This window comes from Pezoporus flaviventris, unplaced genomic scaffold, assembly GCF_033815535.1.
Source record: "Pezoporus flaviventris isolate CSIRO_AGI_PZ_B2104156 unplaced genomic scaffold, CSIRO_AGI_Pfla_v1 ptg000036l, whole genome shotgun sequence".
NCBI classification, from domain to species: Eukaryota; Metazoa; Chordata; class Aves; order Psittaciformes; family Psittacidae; genus Pezoporus; species Pezoporus flaviventris.
The window spans coordinates 13,806,406-13,827,459 of NW_026892584.1; the positions used below are offsets into that span (position 1 = coordinate 13,806,406).

The 21,054-nt window shown below is 36.8% G+C and overlaps 1 protein-coding gene across 5 annotated transcripts in view; it reads right to left on the reverse strand.

Annotated features, from left to right (window-relative positions):
- Nucleotides 1-304: 304 nt before the first annotated feature.
- KMT5B (lysine methyltransferase 5B) overlaps nucleotides 305-21,054 on the reverse strand; it is a 29,547-nt gene continuing 8,797 nt past the window's right edge. For 3 of the 5 annotated variants that reach the window (XM_061463219.1, XM_061463220.1, XM_061463221.1), the window contains exons 4-10: nucleotides 11,563-11,728; nucleotides 10,165-10,274; nucleotides 8,085-8,251; nucleotides 7,434-7,453; nucleotides 7,143-7,279; nucleotides 4,375-4,571; nucleotides 305-3,057 (exon numbers count right to left, since the gene is read on the reverse strand). In XM_061463219.1, coding sequence (XP_061319203.1) covers nucleotides 1,589-3,057; nucleotides 4,375-4,571; nucleotides 7,143-7,279; nucleotides 7,434-7,453; nucleotides 8,085-8,251; nucleotides 10,165-10,274; nucleotides 11,563-11,728 — 2,266 coding nt within the window. In that variant the 3' untranslated portion in view covers nucleotides 305-1,588. Of the gene's footprint in view, nucleotides 3,058-4,374; nucleotides 4,572-7,142; nucleotides 7,280-7,433; nucleotides 7,454-8,084; nucleotides 8,252-10,164; nucleotides 10,275-11,562; nucleotides 11,729-16,439; nucleotides 16,458-21,054 lie in introns of those variants that run through there. The other 2 variants (XM_061463223.1, XM_061463224.1) reach the window with 2 other exon arrangements.

Consider the following 21,054-nt stretch of genomic DNA (forward strand, 5'->3'; position numbering starts at 1 on the left):
CTAGATACAAAAACTCCAAACCTTAATCCATGGTTGAGTAACAAACACAAATACCACAGACTGAAGTTCTATACAGTTACGTGAACTACGACATTACAGACCTCTTTCAAAGAGATTTCTTAGAAATGCACTGACTGATACATACAAACAAGTCCATTGTGCCCAGAAGTTTCCTAACATTCTTTTATTAAAAACAAAAGAGCCAAAGATTGCCCTGATGCTCTTCATTATTATAAAGCAGACTCTGAAGTATTAAGTGAACTACATATGAGCAAAGAACTCCAACTCATGCAGAGTTTAAAACTAGGTTTACAGTTTCCTATTTTATTGACATGGATGTATTTCTAAACTTAAAAACCCTTCTGGCAAGTTATTTCAATTTCTTATGACAAAATTTCTCACAACACACAAATATTTACAACATATACATATTTTTTTCAGTCTTTTACAACTGGTTCTTAAAAGACAAACAATTTATAGGTTACCACAGAACAAAAGCTGTGACTTAGTTGTTTTTAATTTCATAAAACTATCATAAGTTAAAGTGAATAGATTTTCTTTAAATTCCTTGTAGCATTTTACAAGTGCAACAGAAAAATATGAAGAACCAATTTAGGATAGCTGCAGTTCATTGGATAAATGTTGCCCATTGTAATCACATTATTTCACAGCAAATTCTTGAAAAAATAAGCACCAATCATTCTTGCAAAGAACAATTTTATCTAAAAGTATTGAAAAGTGTTAAATACAAGGTGTTTAATTTACATAACAAGCAATAAATACGCCATATCCAAACTTTTATTCTGCATACTGCTACCCTCGTACATATAATGTACTAAAAAGTCAGCAAATTGTCAACATCTTTTTGTTTCTTTTTTCTTTTTTTCTTTTTTTTTTTTTTTTTTTTAAAAGAAATCAATTTGACTTCCAACCAACGGTTTGCTACTATAACAAAGGCCACAAACAGTACGTCTGGGACAGCATACAGTGTTAAAACTGACAAACTCCAAGTGGGGAAAAGAAACATCTAGCAAATAAAACGAAAAGCTGTAGGTAACTGCTGGTGATATAAACATATACTAGAAAACCTTAATATGCTGCTACTATGATTTTTTAAATTGTTTAGTCAAATATTGTAAGAGCAAACTAATGCTCTTACTGATCAAAAATAATTACGTAGCCACACTGTATTCTCATTGTCCTGCATGGAAAGTTTCAATGCAATTTCTTCACTTTGCTTGAGCCTTTATTTTACAACAGAGCATTACCTCTAACTCAGAATTGCACATAAGAAGGCTATTAAAAAGTACAATAAAAATCTGCACAAATCAGACTTAAGAGTCAGTATGCTGTACACTTTCTACAATATTATGTTGATAGGTGAATAAACAATAGAGAAGTGCTGCCACTATGTTTTTCAGAAAGTTCTTCAGTTGAGGAATAATCAAATGGAATTTTTGTTGTGGGTTTTTTTGTTTGGGTTTTTTTTTCCATTCTTGTTTTTACTTTGGGGATTTTCATTTGCCTTTTTTTAATTTTTATTTTTTTTTATAAAAAGGACATCCAGGTCAGTTTAAGACCTATAAGCTTATGCATTGAGCCTTAAAGACTGATCCTCTCTCCTCCTGGAAGAAATATCAATATCTATTGAATCCTTGCCAACAATAAGCCTTAATCTCTTCGCTGGAGGAAGAGGAATAAAGTCATCAAATTCATCATCATAGTCATCTTCCTCTTCATCATCCTCTTCTGATGAAGATTCATCTGCTGTTTCCTCTTCATAGTGACCATAATCATCTACTTCCATTCTTGACTCCAAAAGGGAGAGAGTTTCACTACAACACACACCATTTTCATGAAGGTCCTCAGGGTATGTCCCTATGTTTTCTTCTTCTCGTTTTAGCTGTATTTTTAATTTTGTTGAACTATTGCCTGATCCTGAGTTAAACCCATTATTTAGCTTTGCTACATATAAATTGTTATCTTTTTCATGGTCTTTACTTAATTTGATGCTTATTTTTGAAGAATTCATTCCATCACTTTCTTGATCATTTGCCTTGCTGCTGCTATCATGGCGTCTACGAAGAGTCAGTTTAGGGATCCCAGAGCTATTTTCAAGGATAAGTTGTGCATCATACCTCGTGATACGTCTTTTCTTTTTACTTTTTGCAGTTCTAAAGCTGTCTTTTGCTTTAAAATTGTCAGATGTTACGACAGAGCAGCCACCAGACCCAGGGACACAGTCTTTATAGCCTACAGGCGTGTCCACCACATTATTTCTCTCTCTGAGTTCTGAATGAGAACTAATCAAATCCGGTACTTCATCTTTCACAGGTGTATTGTGCATAGTATCAGTTTCTTCTATTTTTGCAGATGTTTTCACAAGTTTTCCTTGTCGAGATTTCTTTTTTGTCATGCCTGCATCATTTTTCTGGCACCTAATCTCCCCTTTATGTGATGGTCCATGAGCCACATCATTTTCATTTAGCACACAAGACTGCTGCTCTAAAACATCCGACTGCATTCCAGTCAAGTTATTCTTATAGCTATCCAACATATTTGGTTCAAGCTTTATGTCAGAGGTCTCCTTCAAATTCATCCTTGTTCTCACCGACCTCCTTGTTATGTATGTGCAGGGTGGTATATCACCATGCTCATGAGCACCTTTCACAGAATTCAGTTTATGTTCTCTTGCTGCATGCCTTGTTAAGCAGCCACTAGAGACTGCAACTTTGACTGGTCCCTCCAATTCTTTATCCTTTTTAATGGGCAAGTTTTTGTACAAAACTACTTTAGGCTCTTTGAGAACTAAATTTCCCATTTCGAGCTTTCTGGAAGCATTCTTTTGCTCTGGCCTTTTGCACTGATTTCTCAACTTTATCTTTGAAAGTAAAGGCTTTGCAGGCTTTTTCAGTCTCTTTGGTACCCTGGAATTATTTACATGAGTTAGTTTAGATGAGGTAGAATTTGATGATGCTGGAATTCTTGATATAGACTGTCTTGTTAATGTTCTATTTTTGCTGTTCTTTTTTACACTAATTGAAGATTTTCTGTTAGCTGCAAAAGAAAAAAAGTTTTGTTATGGCACTGCTTTATCCTGAGCTTCCCACTCCCAAATACTGTAATCGTTTTAAACACTTCATCAAAATCTACAAAAACAGGCTAGACAGTATGCACTCACGAGTGAGACTGCTGAACTTGCAACTCGGACATTAAAGGAATTGGCAAACAAGTCAGAAGTTCCAAGACAAGATCAGTGTTCTAAGTACACTTCCCTCACTGCCCCCAATATACCAAATTTACCAAATCACCCAAACACACCAAACAACTTCTACCATTTTTAAAAAAAAAAACAATCCATCCCACATTATCTGCACTTTTATCAAGTATTATTCCAGCAAAATCTGAGGATCAGCATGCTCCAGTGCTAACCCCAGATTTTTTTTCCTACAGGGGGAGGGATAAAAACCCCAAAATCTTAACTACTGTAATAGTTTCCATTTTAAATATCCAGTTATCTGTCACCTACTGTGGTAAGCAAGGCAGTTGTGTCTGCCCAAGCAAAGCTGCAACTCTAAAGCTTTGTCATCAGAGATCGTAAGAGAGTTTGAGTGAAGGGGGGGGGGGGGGGGGGGCAGTGTGTTGATTGTTGGGTTTTGTTTTGGTTTTTGTTTTGGAAGCAAACAGGGGCTACATGGAATCATATTTCATGTGGCTCCACACTTCTTTGCTAGTTAAGTCATTTTTATTTGATGTATACCAAGGGTGGTGGGAATGGGGAAGGAAGGAAAGTAAATAAACAATACTCACTACTCCATGAAGAGAAGTCTGTCAGCAATATCACAAACAAAAACCCTTCCAATTTCCTCTGAGTACTTTCACTTCAGAATAGGTACCTGAACTATCAGTCCTGGATTTGTAGAGGAAATAGCTACCCAATTTAAAGGATTTCTAAAGGAAACTATAAGTTTAGTAAGCTCTACTAAGACGACTTGTTTAAAAACTTTTTGTACAGAATGTAGATAACTCAAACTATGTAAGTTTTTTTTCCTAAACCATACTACTACATGTGATAGTTTACCACATTTCAAAATACAAACATTACTGGTAGAACTTTAACTGACAGAAATATGACAATATTTGCTTTTGATTTAAATAAAAACCTAACAACATACCACCTATTGTTCTTGCAACACATAAGGAGAAGCACACATTCGTTATTTAAATTGCTTTCAGATTCCTGAACAAATCACTGTTTTAAAGACCAGTATCTGAGACGATTCTCAAATTGGAGAGGAATTCCATCACGGTGAAAGTTTTAAATGTTTTTATGACACCTTTACACTTGCATTCCAAGGTTTTCCTCTTACTTACTTGCATTAGCTTTTTCCTGAGTGGTGTCTGCGTCAGTGTTAGAGCTGACAGACTGGCTGTCTGAATTTTTGCTGCTGTCACCCAACTTTTTAAGTCTGTTCAATCGTTTATCTGTTTCTCTCAGTCCATATTTGCTATTAATCACAGGAGTAGGTGCTGGCAATCCTACTCTTGATTTAAAAGCACCAGTTCCACGTCTACAAACAAAAAGAGGACACAATGTATTAATAACCTTAATATAAGCTTAGAACTTTCATATACCATACTTCGAATCCCAAGTATATTTGCATAAATAATACCAATAACCACTGAATTTATTAGCATTTTGTAGGCTGTTTTAGTAAGATACTGATACACTTATTTTAGTAATATGTGTAGAAAGACCTTTAATTTCATTTTTATTCTTGCAAGAAGAAAAACTGCAGAAGTAGGTCTCCCTAGCTTTATGTCTAAGTATTGTTTCACAGCCAGATTACACAGGTGAAAATGAAATATGGTAGTTCAAAACGCTACTTAAATTAGCTAACAAGTTACATTTTTCCTAATTACGTAAAAAAATGTCAGTTTAAGTTACAATGCCTGTCACTGCATCATCAAAAGAGCTGGAAAGTACAGAAAATAGAATAACATTATCACATACTTCCATGCTCCTTCCTAACTGAAGGACTCCAGCATGTACTTACAATGAAAGTGAAATGGCTGAGCAAACCTAGAACTTTTTTTCCTTTTAAGTAATCACATAATAGGATCAAGAATTCCTGTACTTGCACTTCAACCACTGCTACTAGGAATCCTTTGGTACTCTTTCATAATCCAGTACGCTTGTACTTCGCAGAATTACTGAAGACAACTTCAGTTTGGATTCCAGTGTGTTGTACTGGAAGAAAATCTATCAACCAAAAGCGCATCAAAAACTGCAGACAGGATCTCAAGCTCCACAAGGTTAATTATTATGCTGACAACACTTGTTCTCACATTAACTAGTATTTGTTTGCTATGGAACATTCAGTATTATTTTGGGTTCTGCAAACTACAGGCAGCTTAAGATACTAAACTGAACTTAGCATAAGCAACAGGCACTTCAGAAAATAACGGTGCTATAAACAACCACAACTGTCTTCTGACATGCTGCCTTTGTTGCCCAGTTGTCTCAACCAGCATCAACAGCAGGCTCACCTATGAAGAGCACATGACAAATGCAAAGATACGCAAATTTTCTTGGTGATGACTTAGGGAGGCTTGAAAATAGAGGGAAAAATAAAAACTAGAAACAAAAAAAATAGAGTGCCAACCTTCCTATAGCTCCCAAATGTACCCTACAGATTCTTAGAAGTCTAGCATTTTAACATTACAAATTAACACCCTTTACAGAATAGTCAAAATTGAGTCACTTAAAGATATTTTTTTTGGTGGTGTACAAAGTGACAGTTGCCTCATCAGCGCTGGTAAGGACTCATTTTTCCTTGCTCAACTCCCCTAAATTCAAATTTTTCATTTCTGATTGCTGTACCACAGCCTTGTGATGGAAAAGCAGATTCCTAAAGTTAGAATTACCCAAATGCTGGCTTTAGAATACAACATTTTCATGTACTTAAAATGCAAAGATGAGAAGTTAGTGAAACTGTTCAGACATAGAATTATTTTTTTCCCCTGAAAGTATGTCCATATTACATTAAAATCAACAGAATTTGAGCAAAACCAAACATATCACTCTAAGTAACAAGAAAAGAACAATCATGGTGCCCAACAACTCCCAGGACTGAAGTACCATTTTACTAGCAGCTTTCTAGGTAAAGTCTGAGACTGTACCCTTCACTTGGAATGATCTACTAACACTGTATGAGCTTGGAGGTCCACACTGGAAAGTCTTCCCTTTTCCTGAAGTGCAGTAATGCAGTAAAAATTAAAGTAGGATTGTTAGACTATTTATACATATGTGTATATAGACATTTATACCTATGTGCACTAAGCTATTTCTCAAAATGATCACTGTTTTTCCTTTAGATTTTTTTTTTTTCCTCTACAGTTAGGTCAAACAGTAACAGAACTATTACAGGTTCTGCGTAGTTCTTCTTGGAACTAAATGAAGCTCTCACAAATGATGCTGAGCCTCCATGCTCACAGTAAGCAGAAGTTTGAACACAGCAAAAACCAACCAAAAATTCTTTGAACCAATTTTGTTAAGGAACTAGGCTGAGACAGCACAGGTTGAAAACAAATGTAACAACACTTTGCTGCTATTGTGCAAAGGGCAGATATAGGCAAGTACTGACCAAACCGCAGATCTTTATGAACAGACAACCCCCAAAGTTCTAATAGCACAAGATGAAAACTACTTTGCGCATTCCCAGCAGAAAAGAACTTCAGGTCAACAGAGAAAATTTTAATGAAATTTGCTTTTTCTAGTGGAAAGAAAAAAAAAAGGAGCAAAAGTTAAGGGTCAGTGGCTAACGGTCTCATAGAGGCTACAACTGTTTTCTTTTCAACTCTATTTTATTCACTACAAGTATTTTTAAGAATCTACACTTCTTTTTTAATCTCATTTTGGGCTATCTCCAGAACAAAGGATCAAAAGAAAAACAGAATGAAGGAGTTCTAAGATATGTAACCACTCAGTAACAACATTAAGGAAAGAAGTCATTAAAAGAAGTAGCAAAGAACTATTATAATGTATCAAAAGATCTCAGTACTCATAATCCAAGGAATTTCATAAACTATGTAATGAATAAGCTCAATTCCACTTGAAACTTATTTACATCAATGCATACCTTTCACAGGTGTAGCATTCGCAGTATTCGTTATTTTCTCCAAAAAACCCATCTCCGTAGTAACAAGAGATTTCTTCTCCAGGTTCAATATCTCTTAGAGCTTTCACACACGCTGTATCCCTGCCCGTTGAGACAAACTGGGGAAGGAGATAACAGGGGTGGGGGAGGGGGGTGGAGTTTATCATTATGGTTGAATAGTATCTGGATAAGAAACAAAAAACATTGAAGGGGGGGCAAAGGGGGAAGGTGCAGTGACAGAAAAAATGCGGGGTGATTTAATTTCTTACTTACCTTACAGTTAGGTCTGCAATCTGAAAAAGGTCCAAAAGATAAAGTCAATTAACTGTTGATAAGACCTGAAACATGAATAGTTGTAGATATCTAAAGTAAGGATTCACTCTGACTTCAGTAACTATAGAATCTCAGCTACATACTGGGAGTTAAATTAGTATGGCACAGCACTGTGCATACAAAGATCTGGTTTCTGAGCTCTTTTCTGTGCAATCACAAATGCTCAGTTTCCTTCCTCTTTAAGGTAACAGGATTTATCTTAAATCCTACCTGCTTTTCCTTCAGCATACAAATGCAACAGAATCAATTAAGCTTCTGTGCTAAAGGTTAACGGCATAAGTTTACCTAAGAAATACGCTACTGCTGACTGAGTTCACAAAGAATTCAAGGTAACCCACAATATGTTCTATCAATTCAGCTGACAGTTCCCAAGTCTCTGTGAAGGAAGAAGGCATCACTTCCTAAAGCCTTCTGTGAGTTTCCCACAGCTTTGGTTTGGGAAAATCCCAAAAGAATTTTGTCCTACAGTAACCCAGTATGCCAGATTCAGACCTTTTCTCTAAGGTCTTGTGCTGTTTAGCTCACCTGTAACAACACTTACAAGCAAAAATGCTTATGTCCTTTAACATGCTTCCTATACTTATTACTCACCATGATTGATAAATGCAGCAGGACCAAGCCACAGCTGTGCACAGTTTTTTCGTGTTGAATACATGACACTGAAGTCATTTTCCCCGTGTCTCAACAGCATGTTTTCTTCCATTTCTGATAGTTCAGCAATACAGCCCACAAGTAATTCTATCTTATCATTTCGTTTCCTTTAGTGTACAAAGAGTAGCAGAAATAAGAATGCATATGCCAAAATTGCGAAGTAATTTCACAAGAAGAAAAGTTGTCAATAACAGGAAGTGTTTTGTAAACCATTTCTCAACCCCTACAAACCTCATGCTTTAATTCAGTTAGAGGCAGGATATTAGACTAAACAGACTTATCAGAAATTAAATGTAAGTTTTTATGCTGCTATATAGAATCAATTACATCAATTCTGACAGACATTACCACCACTGTTTCCACAATTTCCTGAGACTGTAAGCAAGAAACTGCAAGAGTTGATTACTTCAGCTTCTACAGTTGTTTAAACAAAAAGTAAGATTTTTCATTTGTGCACACTCCCTCCCCATCAGCACTTAAGACACTTCCTCCAGCTGCTCTTGTCTGCATTTCCTACACTTCTTCCACTGCCCAGGAAAACACTGTATAGTGAAGATGCTTAGAATTCCACGTTTTCTTAAAAGAGGCCCAGTAGTGACTCAAAAAAAGGGCCAGAATTCACACAAGGTATCTCCCTCTTTCATGAGTGGCTCTTCAGCATCAAGCTGGTCCTTGAAATAAACCACTGGGGGATGAAGGATGGGACACACCAACAAAAGCATGATGCCTTCATGTGTGGACAGCCAATCTGCCATCACAAATACAGCATACCAGAGGCACTGAATACTCCACCTAGGAAGAAGCATTCTCCATTACCTTGCAAGGGCTTTGTTTCCACTGCTTTTTAAAGTTGCCATTCCAAATTTTAGCCAGATTACTCTGACAGAGATGAATATGGAAATACTAAATACACATGAAGGACACAAACTAGAAGCCAAGCCTTTTAAGTGCAATATTCTCCCATACGAGAGAGCTGAGAACTTGCATCAGTTTTGAGCCTCAGAAGTTTTCCAGATACTGGCAGAGTTAAGAAGCAGCTCTGCTGTCTTGTGCGCTTCTCAGGTTACCCAAGATTTAAAGCATGTAAAGTTAATTATTTTTTAGCAGACCTAAATACAGAGCTTCCACCCCAAAGAATCAGCCATGGGGAGAATTCACACTGAAAAAAACCCACCCAACCCCCAACATACTCATTATGTCGTGGTTGTGGAACTTCCAGCTATGAAGAGTTATGAAGAGCTAGAAACTGGCCTCAACCTTCTTAAAGCTTACTCTCCCACATGTACAGGCTGTGGCCCCACAGTAACAGCATGCTTACTTGGTATGCTGCCAGCATAACGTCTAGCCTGTCCTAGCCTGCATGTAATAGCATATAATCTCAAGTGTCCTGTTATGAGTATGTACTGCCACAAAGCAAAACAAACATAAATTATGGAAGGGAGGAGAGGTGGAAGGAAGTGGCAAGTTTATTTTAAAATAATCTGCATTAACCCAGGATCTGCTGGTGCTGCCACAGACATGCTTATAATGAAACTCAGATGTGTCAAAATGAGATGGGGACATACACTCAGGTTCCGACTTTGTGTTTCCAGGAGAGATTTATCTTGCACAATCAAAACACGCAAATAACACCCCTCAGTTTCACAGAGGTGAAAAACTAATTTCCCCTACAATTATTTGTTGTATAACAAATACGATATAATGCAAGTCTTGACATGGTTGTGTTTCTCACAGGAGGCAAACAACTCAATTATCTGTCTGAAAACAAGATTAAAACCCCCTGTATACTGAAAACTGTATGCCTGTCCAAATACACACATGAATGTCTTACAGAAGCATGTATTGTGTGTCAAGTACTTTGCAAAAACACACACCAAATTTAATTTCTAAGTAAAAATACAAACATTTGTATTTCACTGGTTGCTGTTTTAATTCTTACCATACTTTTAGATTTCTTCTCTAGAATCTTTCAAAAATAAACTGACAGAAATAGAATGCAACAGTAAACTATATTTCTTACCATTCTTTTGTTGCAACAATTTTGGCTCCATTTTGTTCAGAAGAATACCGATTACAAGGCAGTATCTCAAACCCACTATCGGTAGCAAACATTCGTAAATAAATAAATACCTGCAATGGAAGAAAACATGTATTTTTCTGTTACAAGCAAAACAAAGAAACATAGAAAAATGAAAGTCAGTGAACTGCATTTAAAAAACCCATAAAAACAGATATTGCAATGGGATGTTGTTTGCTGAAATGCATTTCTGATTATAAATTTTAGCTGTATTAACATTTTATGTTACTCTTAGTTCTTCAGATTGACTTGCAGGGATTCTCACATGGATAACATGACTATCCAGAGTAAAAAAAAAAACCAACCAAACAAAATAATTAAAGATGCCTCAAATGACACAAAATCATCCCAACCAATGAAAATGGGTAATTTCTTCCTAAGGTTACTGAGTAGTTGCATTCAAGAATTCTTCTCTTTAGAAGATCTTTAAGAGCAACTGAGACCCAACAATCTACAGGATCCAATTTTCTTCTTTCAGTTCTGAAAAAAAATATTATTTCCCATGACAAATCTAAATACTGAATACAGGGATTGCTACATAATTCTTTAGTTACAGTGCAGCTACATTACTCAAAAATAAATTTGGGAAAGCATAATTTGCTGCCTAATTTTTTCTACATTACTAAAATCTTCCAAGTAAGCCAAATTCTTTTGGCTGTATCTGAAAACAATGCACTCATTCCTGAAGAAGTTGTTTTTTTAAAGTAAAACAAAATAAAATACCATGAATTCCTCACAACTTTGAGAATCAACAACCAATATATACTATATACAAAATGGGTTTGGGGCATGGGAAGTGAAGGAAGAACAACACTCCCCCATAAAGCCCCTATAGCCAAAACAACTGAGGCATTTTGAAGTAAAAATGCTTTTCCCTTTTCCTTTACCTTTCTTTGTCCTAAATTTGATTTATGACAGTTATAAGTAAGAAAAAACAACCAACCAAGCCAACAAGCCACAAAACAAACAGAAAAAGGGGTAAAAATACAACTTCCAAAGAATGAAAGGCCCTAGAAACATTTGTCTTCCAGAAGCAGACCTTCTCTCTTCCACATATGACTGGTGTCAACAACAGAAGAGGCAAATGTGTTTTAAATATGTTTTCCTTTTTACATGATTATTATAAACACATGGCAAGGTAACTAAAAAAAAAAAAATAAAATTGAGGGGGGCAGGGAGCTCGCTGGGTTTTAAAAACCAAAGAAAGTTTCTATTAAAAAACAATCAAAGAAATAACATACAGCAGTGCATTACTTCACTACTGCTACATTCCTAGAAATGTTGACATTTTATTAGCCTTTCAATCATCTTAAAAAGCACATTAATTACAAATACACCTACATGTTCCTTGAACAACCTTTCCTGCATTTTGTTCTTGTTAAGAAAATAGTGCCGGGCCCAGTCACCTGACGTCAAGGACTTGAAGGCTTTTTCTAAGTGCTCATCTTTCTTAAAACGCTCAATCACCTCTTTTAGTTCTTCTTGCCTTCCTTTAATAGGTCGAAATCTGAAATAAAGAATAAAGCTATTCCAGTCCACTGACATTCATTTTCAATTCCTCCTCGCTGTTACTTGCAACACAGAGCTCTTTTGCCAGTCATAAAAATATTTAACTCCTAAGCATAAAGAAATTGACCATTACATACTGAAATCACAGGCCCTCGTTTCCTGAAGCAATGGGAGAAGTAAGGTGAAGTTAAGCATACAACTTCAGATGTTAAAACCCTCCGTTCTGCTGAGAAGCACAACTTATTTATAAAACAAATATCTGGTAAGATTAACCTGCACAGAATAATATTTCACTGCTTTCAAGCCTATTATATGGAACAAAGCACCTAAAAAACTCGTACAATGGAAGTGTTACTGTCCTTCCTAATAAATCTACTATCATTAAAAATGCATATGCAAAAATAATCAGCAAATAAACCGTGTATTTTAAGTTTCTTAGTTAACAGTCATATCAAATGATCAATGCACGGTTCTGGCTTTTGCAGCTGGGTGATATTAAATTTAAGCCCTCTACAACCTCAAATGCTACAATATATTTTTTCTTTAAATAAGCGACAATTAGTTCAAATGAAAGATTAAAAAAAAAAAACAACTCAGAACAAAAAAAAAAAAGGAATTATCTTGAAGAGTGATTTCATATCAACTTTTGCCCAACCCAAAGCCTTATTATATTGACAAATCCACTCTATGGCTTTATGTGGAATGCAAATGTAACATTTGCATTCATACAGAACACCTCTTAATGACTACACAAATATTAATAAACAATAACATGCAGTATAAATACTACATCTGTAGAAGGCTGAAATTCCGCAAGTCTGTGCTATCATAAGATTTTTTCCCGTAAGTATTTGCTACAGGGAACAGGTGGCTGAAAAGCACGGGTAAAAACGAAAAACTCCTGCACATTAGCAAAGAATTCTGCCTTCTTGCTAAAGCTTGAGATGTGAAGGATATTTCTTCTTACATCTTCAACAGGAAAAAAATGGTCAGAGAAAAAACCTATATGGCTGCAAGACGCAGGATCTCTATTTCTGAGCTGAAAAACCATCAAGAGAAAGCAGAACTTAATTGGAAATTATGTCAAAGCTCTATAAATTGCCTTTGCTGAGTACATACCCATACATACTCCGCTCTGGGGCTGCGTGTACTTCTCAGTGTATGACACACCCCAGGGGACTCTTCAAAAAGATAAAAATTTTCTAGGGTCATGAGAAAAAAGTTTTCTGCCGCTCCTTTTACAAGTCACATCTTTTGCATACACAGCATATGACAAAAGTGTTACATAAGCTACAAGCTTTTGATTAAATCTGTAAGACCGAGTCCCATTACTTTTTGCATTAAGTGTGTCACAATGCTGATTTTATTTCCTCTTACTTACCAAATGAAGTCTGTATTTGATGACCAAAGTACACAAGGGGAAATAAATTCTTTAAGTTAGTGGAAGGAAGCCTCATCAACTCCCTCACCAACACCCCATATTTCAAATTAACATTCACTTGGCTTATCCTCATCTCAGAATGCTGACTGCTGCAAGTAACTTATTTTCAGATGACCAAGTAAGAATTTGCTGCTTCTATGCCACTTGTATGAAGGAAACAACATAGCTTAAGTGCTGCACATCCTAATTCTATTTCACCTTGTAAAACAGTAATCAGAAATAACTAATAATGATGATGCAATTTCCTTCATTAGAAGTAAAATGTGGTACTTATGTTCCTGATACAATAAAGACCTGCTATATATACTGCTAATAGCAGTATCACTTCCAGAGGCAGTGTACTTTATCAGTGTTCCATCCTACTGCCTTTATACATCTCTGCATTCTCCACCTGAAAAACTTCTTGTAATGTAACGACTAAGCAATCTTTTTGAATATAGTAAAAATTATCAACATAAACCTGTGAACTTTCAAATAAGATACAGTAGTAATTCAGGGTGGGATAACATCTAACAATATAGCAAGAGCCAGTCAAGAAATAAGATGTCCACATAGCACCTATTGTGCAACCAAGTTTCAAATCAAGTTCTTCAGTAAAGAGTATACTTAACCCAACTCCCAACAGGCAGCTGTCTCAACAAGTTGCTGAGACCTCATCATGGAAGAAAACTCCCTTCACATTACAGACGACATGATCATCACTGTTTTTGTTCTGTAGCACAGCAAAGTCTCCCTTGACTTCCTAGTCGGATACAAAATTGTGACCTCCCAATTCTCCCCAAACCAGAAAGACTTCTCCCAGATTTGACAGTCATACTCAAAGAGCTTACTCAGACATTAAGAGAATTTAAAATGATATAGCCTGAATTGAACCTGACTAGTTTCAGTGTAAGATTTGATCTCATTTTGTGTTTCAATGAGAAACAGTTTTCCCAACAAGGACCCAACTGTACTTACATCATGAGAAGTACAAAGTACACGAATATGCCCAAACAAGACAGGTCAACATTTTGCTCGCACCTTTATCTGCAAACATTAAAGTACAAACCCCCACAGGATTTACAGCTAAAATTTGTCTTCAGCTATGCCTGTTCTTGCTTGGTTAAATGAATGGTTGCCCTTTCCCTTACATTTTATATTGTATGTTGAAATGCATTACTCACTTTAGCTAAGTGACCTCCAGGAAAAAAGATAGGTAAAAAACCTATCACATCCAAAATGGCATTAGCACCTGAGACAAGCAATGTATGTGTTAGACATAATCATTCCTGCTTATCATCAAGAAGCTTGGTCTAGGCTAGCTAAAGAAAGCAATATCCCAACTCAACCACCAGCAGAAAAAGCAAGCAAAAAATAAAAAGCACAGCAGGTGCTAAGTTTAAACAAGACCTACAGAAAAAGAATCAACACTCTGTATTTTCTAGCACTTAGAGGCCCATCTTATAGCCCCGAAGTGATGCTCATGTTTCAGGTCTTTCACAACGTACCATTCTCAGAGGCTGACTAGGTAACTACCTGAATAGCTACCTTTGGTGGCTCAGAACCTGGCCCCAACCCTTTAGAAGTCATATATGTCCATGGATCACATTCAGCTGGTGTTTCTATGGCCTCTTGTCTCAGGCATTCCACACTGGCGGTGGAATTCTTTTAAATGCCTAGTAGAAACTCATATAACATCATTCCTGAGAAGCAGAATAGCTAGTCTATGCTTGGGTCTTGAAAAGGCCAAAAAGAAGGGTGGAAACAGGAACGGGGTGAAGACGGTAAAAAACCCAAAACATCAAGAAGTCAGATGAATGTCACATTTAAAACTTGAAACAAGAACTGGTTTTGGAGGGGTTCTGGGGTGTGATTATTCTTTTTTTTTTCTTTCCCTTTTCCTCCAAAGAACATGATGCCTGGCACCCAAGGGCTCAAGAATTAGTACCAAGGACCTCCTGCAGCACCTCTACCAAAACACTCTGTTGACATTTTTTACATGGTGACAAGACAGAACTAATGAGAAAAGATAAACAGAAATCTAAAAAAGCAAGAAGTGTCCACAAGTAAATGGAAAGATGCCAGGAACCAACTTCAGGAAGCATTACATTTCAAGGATTCCCAAATCTGGGAAACAGAATGACACTTTGCACAACGAGCCTGAGTTCACAGCTGTTGCTCACAGTTACGGTTCACAGTGAGCTGTTCACAGCTCAACAGCACATATAAACTGCACTGAGAGCATACAAAGCTTATGAGCTAACCCAGACTCCTCATGAAAGCTTCAGTACTTTCACAAGTGTATCCCCCCATATACTTTAAGAGGTACCTCCTCATTTGAGATATTGAAGAAGCCAATAATCTGAGAAAGCCTAGAAGTAGTGTTCCTTGAGAATGTGTCTACTGATAAGATACTTCACTTTTCCCAGGAGTATCATGGAATATCAGTTTATTCATTAGTCCTTCCCAGCACTATCTACCAAAAAGACAACTGGTTTTGAGAAATACTATTATTTTGGTGCTACAGGACTTCCTCATTTACACACAACATTAAAAAAATAAAAATAAAAAATAAATCTATGTATCTGCTGGAAGAGTCTACAGAACTGGTTTTGGGCACCACCCTGAAGAGAGCCTGAGAACATCCCACAGCTAGATTTATACATATAAACTAGGTGAAGAAGCTGGCTTTTAAGTATCATTAAAATACAAGACTAGTTCTAGAAAGAGAGAGAGAGAAAGAACACAAGAAAACCAACAAAACAAACTGGCCAACCCAGTCTCTAAACAGAGAGTCAATTAAAATCAGAACTGTTTATCCAGACTTCTGGTGCTCCTATGAACAAGTTCTTTATTAGACTCCCTCATGGAAGGCGAATCAGACACTCTGGTGTTTGAATCTGCTCACAGGCACAGACTCACTGAGCCATCCTACAAACAGCTTCAGGGATCAGGTCTCACAGAACATGGAATCTGGGGCACAACAGTCCGTTTTTAAAAGTCAGCTAAGAATGAAAATCTTTGCTATCACAGTATCTTTAAAAAAATAATAATACACCTTCTCCCTGACAAGCTGCACAGCATAAACTTTTCACACTTCCCTAGGTAATACTTATTTTTCCCTAGTCAACAAGATCCAGAAAAGCAACTGCTATTTCAATTTCAAAATCAGCTAGATGATGATCTTATCCCAGTTATGGGCAAACTGAGGTGTTCTGAATAAGGAAGATGTAGGAAAATGGCTCGGGGAAGCAAAGCTCACTCTCTCTCTCTGTCAAGTTTCTCTTACCTCAGGAATACTTAAAGACTCTTGAAACTCCAAGGTATAAAGCCAAAGGTCAGTGAGATGCTTGCCTATAAAGGAAGTTAAAGGAGAGTTTCTGGTAAGTTCAGAAGCACAGTACCTTGCTCAATCTCAGCCACTGAGAGCAGTGAGTTTGAACAAAAAGGACAAATTGATCCTGCAAGAGTTCTACTACGGAACTCCACATACTGTATTGGTGGGTGATAAAAGAGTTATACTTCTAAACCTAGTTTTCAACTCCTGATTAGGGAACATCAAGAAGAATGAATTTATCAAAGCATAGCATCCCATTAATCTCTTAGCAGGCACTTTGTCTGGATGATACTTTTATGTACGGGGCTATGGAAAGACAGCAAGTTACTGTTCATCTAATACCAGAGATTCAGCACAAAAGCTAAAACTGCAAGGCTGCTCAGCATCCAAGACAGCAAAACAACAGTTAAAACCCATTCACTTATAGTAAGTGGGAACCATTTATTTAGTTAACATACATTTTGGCTTCCCCCTTCCCCCCCGCCCAACTCTGCAGTAGTAGTATGAGTATCTTAATTTAAAGTTAGTTATATAAAAATCAACTTGTTCTGTGATCAGTATCCAGTGTTGGGATCTGTAAAAACTCCATGTTCTTTAAAAGCCAGAGTTCAAACCAGCATTTTAATGACAAGTTACTGAAATTTCCTAAACTGAAACTACACACACGCATGGTCAAAACTCTTACGCTGCCAAGAAGAGAATTCTAACAACCACATAATTTCACTCTCCTTAATATGGTTAGCAAATAAATCCCATCTTTAAATAAATATGGGGGACACAAAAAAAAACCCCACACTCCACTCCTGTTTTGACACTCCACATGGTAAATTTAATTTAGCAGTTACCATGACTACTGGATGCAAGCGACTCCATCTTTTGGAGATACACCACTTTTTATGCAAGTTAAAGGTGTAACTAGAAAAAAAACGTGCAAGAGTAAGGTGGTGGGTGTTGGTTTGGAGGGGGTGGTGGTGGTTGTCATATTTTTGTTTATTTTTAAATCCAAAACATTCAGCAGCAGTGAAACAGTTACCATATAATCACTGTGTGTGATTATACACAGTGAAGGAAGACAACCGGAAGCAAGCAGAAGGATGTTACTGAATTATCAGCAAAAATAAAAACCAGGAAAAAAAGAAAAACAAATTTTAGACAGAAGTCAAAGTGATTTTGTAGAGTACACATACATTCTTCAGACCTCAGTAAGATCTTCATTTTGAAACAGGGTGTCGCTACGTAAGAGCTGCGTACCTCTAATCCAGTATCTCCACAGCATGATGCCACTAAAGTTGAACCATACAGTCATGTAACCTTATTTAGCAGAGGCCACATAACTCGTACTACCTCCAATCCCTGTTCAAGATAAATACTGAGCCTTTTTATTACTGTATTAAAATGAGGTAAGAGGCGCAGAAAATCAGCACAGACCCACAAATGCAAGTGATATGGAACTGCTTTGCCTTTTTTATCCTTACTGCTCAAGTAAGGGACTTGACTTGACTCTAAGGGACAAAGAGTTATGTATGTGTTAAGTTCAGAACAACTGATTGTTTACATCAAAGCCAGCAATTGCTCTTGGTGCAGTGTTTGAGAGTAAGCAGCTTCCCGTACATCATTCCCAAACACCTTGTATTTGGTCCTTCAGTCTCATGTTATCAGACAAAACCACCTGCATCAACACACCAAACTTAAATCCTAAAGCAGATTACAAAGCATCTGACATCCTACATCACTCTGAAAGACACTGGAACTGCTCTCAGTAGTTCCTAGCATGATGCTGGTGCTTTAGGGAACCAGGAAAAGATAGTGACTGGTAATTGCACCTCTATGATCATGACTATGGATTAAGTTTTAAATACTAGCACACTTGTATGCAAGATAGTAAAGAATGGATTAGCCATTAAGGCATGCAACTTCAAGATTCAGCATCGGCCTCAGGAAAAGCATCTGAGAATAAAAGACAGTATGGTAAGCAAGAATGAACTTTGCTTTTACAAGTGTCAGTTTTAATCTTTTGTGTCAGACAATCTCCAATTCAGAAAGTAATAGCTTGCAAAATCAGTTTTGTTTTACAAAAAAGAAAGGTGTGCAAGACTAAGTAAATCTAAGAGCCAGTACAGTCTGTCACACACGCAAAAATACCACAAACAAACAAAGCCCTACAAACACGCAAAACCCAAACAAGCAAACAAATAAGAAACCTGAAGAAGCATGATATAACAGGATTTGTACAAGGCAGCACAAAACCTTTTAGTACAGCTGTACTTGACAAGATTATACTTACTAATATATTAAGTTTTGTATTAACTGCTAATCTGCTATTTTGTCAAGATAAGTGCTACCAATTTGATGAAAGAATTATCACAGAGACTCTATAAAGAGGGCCAGAAGTTTTCTTTCTCTTGGAAATCCAAGAGGATAGTAAGTTAATTTTAGGTAAAGCCACTGAACACATTTCCAGAGCTACATGTTATGCTGTCTATCAAATCCCTGGGTGACAAGGAAGTATTTCAGAGAACAATGGACAAACTTATTAGGGGATCTCATTGTAACCTTTTGAGAACTAGTTTTCAGGTGGTTCAGGTATTACTGATTTGACAGTTTACAGAGCTAATAGCCCAACTCCCAAGATGAAGGGCATTCAAGAATTATGGCCCATGGAAATAAATAATCATATTCTTGTCACCACTCTACTGTAAGATCACTTATTCAGTATGAAAACAATGGAAAAGAAAGACACTCCAACAATAATCTAAGTATTTTACTCAAAATTTAGATTCCCTTCCCCACCCTCCCTATATACTCTGGACAAAACAAGAAGCTCTTCAACTAAAGGAATGAATGAAGTACAGAAAGTCCTTATATAGGAGCTCATATTTTTGTATTATTAAGTAACTTGGCATCCAGCGGTAAGCTGAAGTGCAACGTCAGTAAGTGATCATCAGCTTACCCTGAGCTGCTAGCTGCAAAAATACAAACAGCAAAGCAGAATAGTGGCAGTCAGATAGTCCACAGTACATCTTCAAACAAATCACAACAAGGGAACAGGAAATACTTGCTTGTCATCATAAATGGCTGTTTTATTTTAAGTGCACCTCAATACACAAACTATGTAACTAACATGACTTCATCACACTGTAGGAGAAGATGCCTAAACAATAATTTCTACTACAATCATGCATTTGATACTAGGTCTGACATTCTGAAAACAGCCTAGTCTTTTCATACTTGCTTTTCCCCTCACCTTCCCACAAAGCCATGCAAGAACAATACATCTCAAGAGCTCTAGAAAGACTACAGCTTACTAGATGGAAGATGATTTAAGCATCACAGCTACAGTAACAAGCACACATCATCACTGTACCAAAAAGATGAGCAAGAACTATGCTGATGCCTTTACTTTAATTCATAGCAACAACAGAAACTCTTTCAATAGGACATTATGAAAGAGGCAAGAAGATGCGTTTCTGGTAGAAGCTGTAAGCCTCACCTAAGCATTTCCCATAGCGCTCCAAGATTATTAACTATTGCCCTTCAAGACTGCCTGTAACTGTTCTCCAAGTCTGAGAAAGGAAGAAATATACGATGACAGCCTTTGTCTATTTTTTTTGATTCAAATTATAATTAAAAAAGTATTTTAGGTGTTGAAAACATATCAGCAGAAAACATTTCTGAAAAAAGCTTCTCCAACTACTAAACAATGAATACATCATTTTCTTAGCAAACAGAGTTAAGAATTCACTACCTGTACATAACCTGTAGACTACCACTCATGCAACAAAAGAGTTTTTTTGAGTGTATATATTTAGTTCAATTAACTACTGTAAATACAAAAACACTCTGAACCAAACCGTAAGACTACCTACCCAGACCCTGTCAGGCACAATGTGCTATTGTAACCAACACCACAGAGTGAACAGAAAGAACTCGAGCATTCCTCTCACAGATGGACGCGGTGCTCTCTAGCGAAAAAGACAAATTTCTTTGTAGCAAGTCTTCACAGTTATTAGGACATCACTGCCGGAATTTCATGCGCAACTCATGCTATCACGTAATTCCAGCAACCATTTATGTTATCTGACAATGTATTAATCTAGTAGTCATTTCTGAGTCAATCAGCTCATTACATACATACAAAAATCTACTTAACTGATACTCTGGTTACCTGACCACACTGCACAGGTAAGCTGCTGTTCTTTAAAAATAGCCATCGCAACAGTCTGAAGGACTGAGCAGCCTATTTTCCATTATGTGCTGCCTGAAAACTCTTAGCTCTTTTTACTGTACAATAATAAGCACATGATTCCTGACCTTAGAAACTAATTATTTCTATATAGCTTCCCCATTAAGCTAGCAATGCAGATCCTGTATGAAAACAAAAACTTAACAGAGATCTCTAGAATATATTTATAATCTGTGGTATGCCTGTAGAACAGAAATGCAGCATCTAACCCCCAAGACTGCACAGACTTTAGACCAGAAGTACTAAGACAGGTGCATAACAGTACAAAAACTGTGTGCAATTTTGGTAAGCAAGATCCCAGTGTGCAAATTGATTCACCTTATA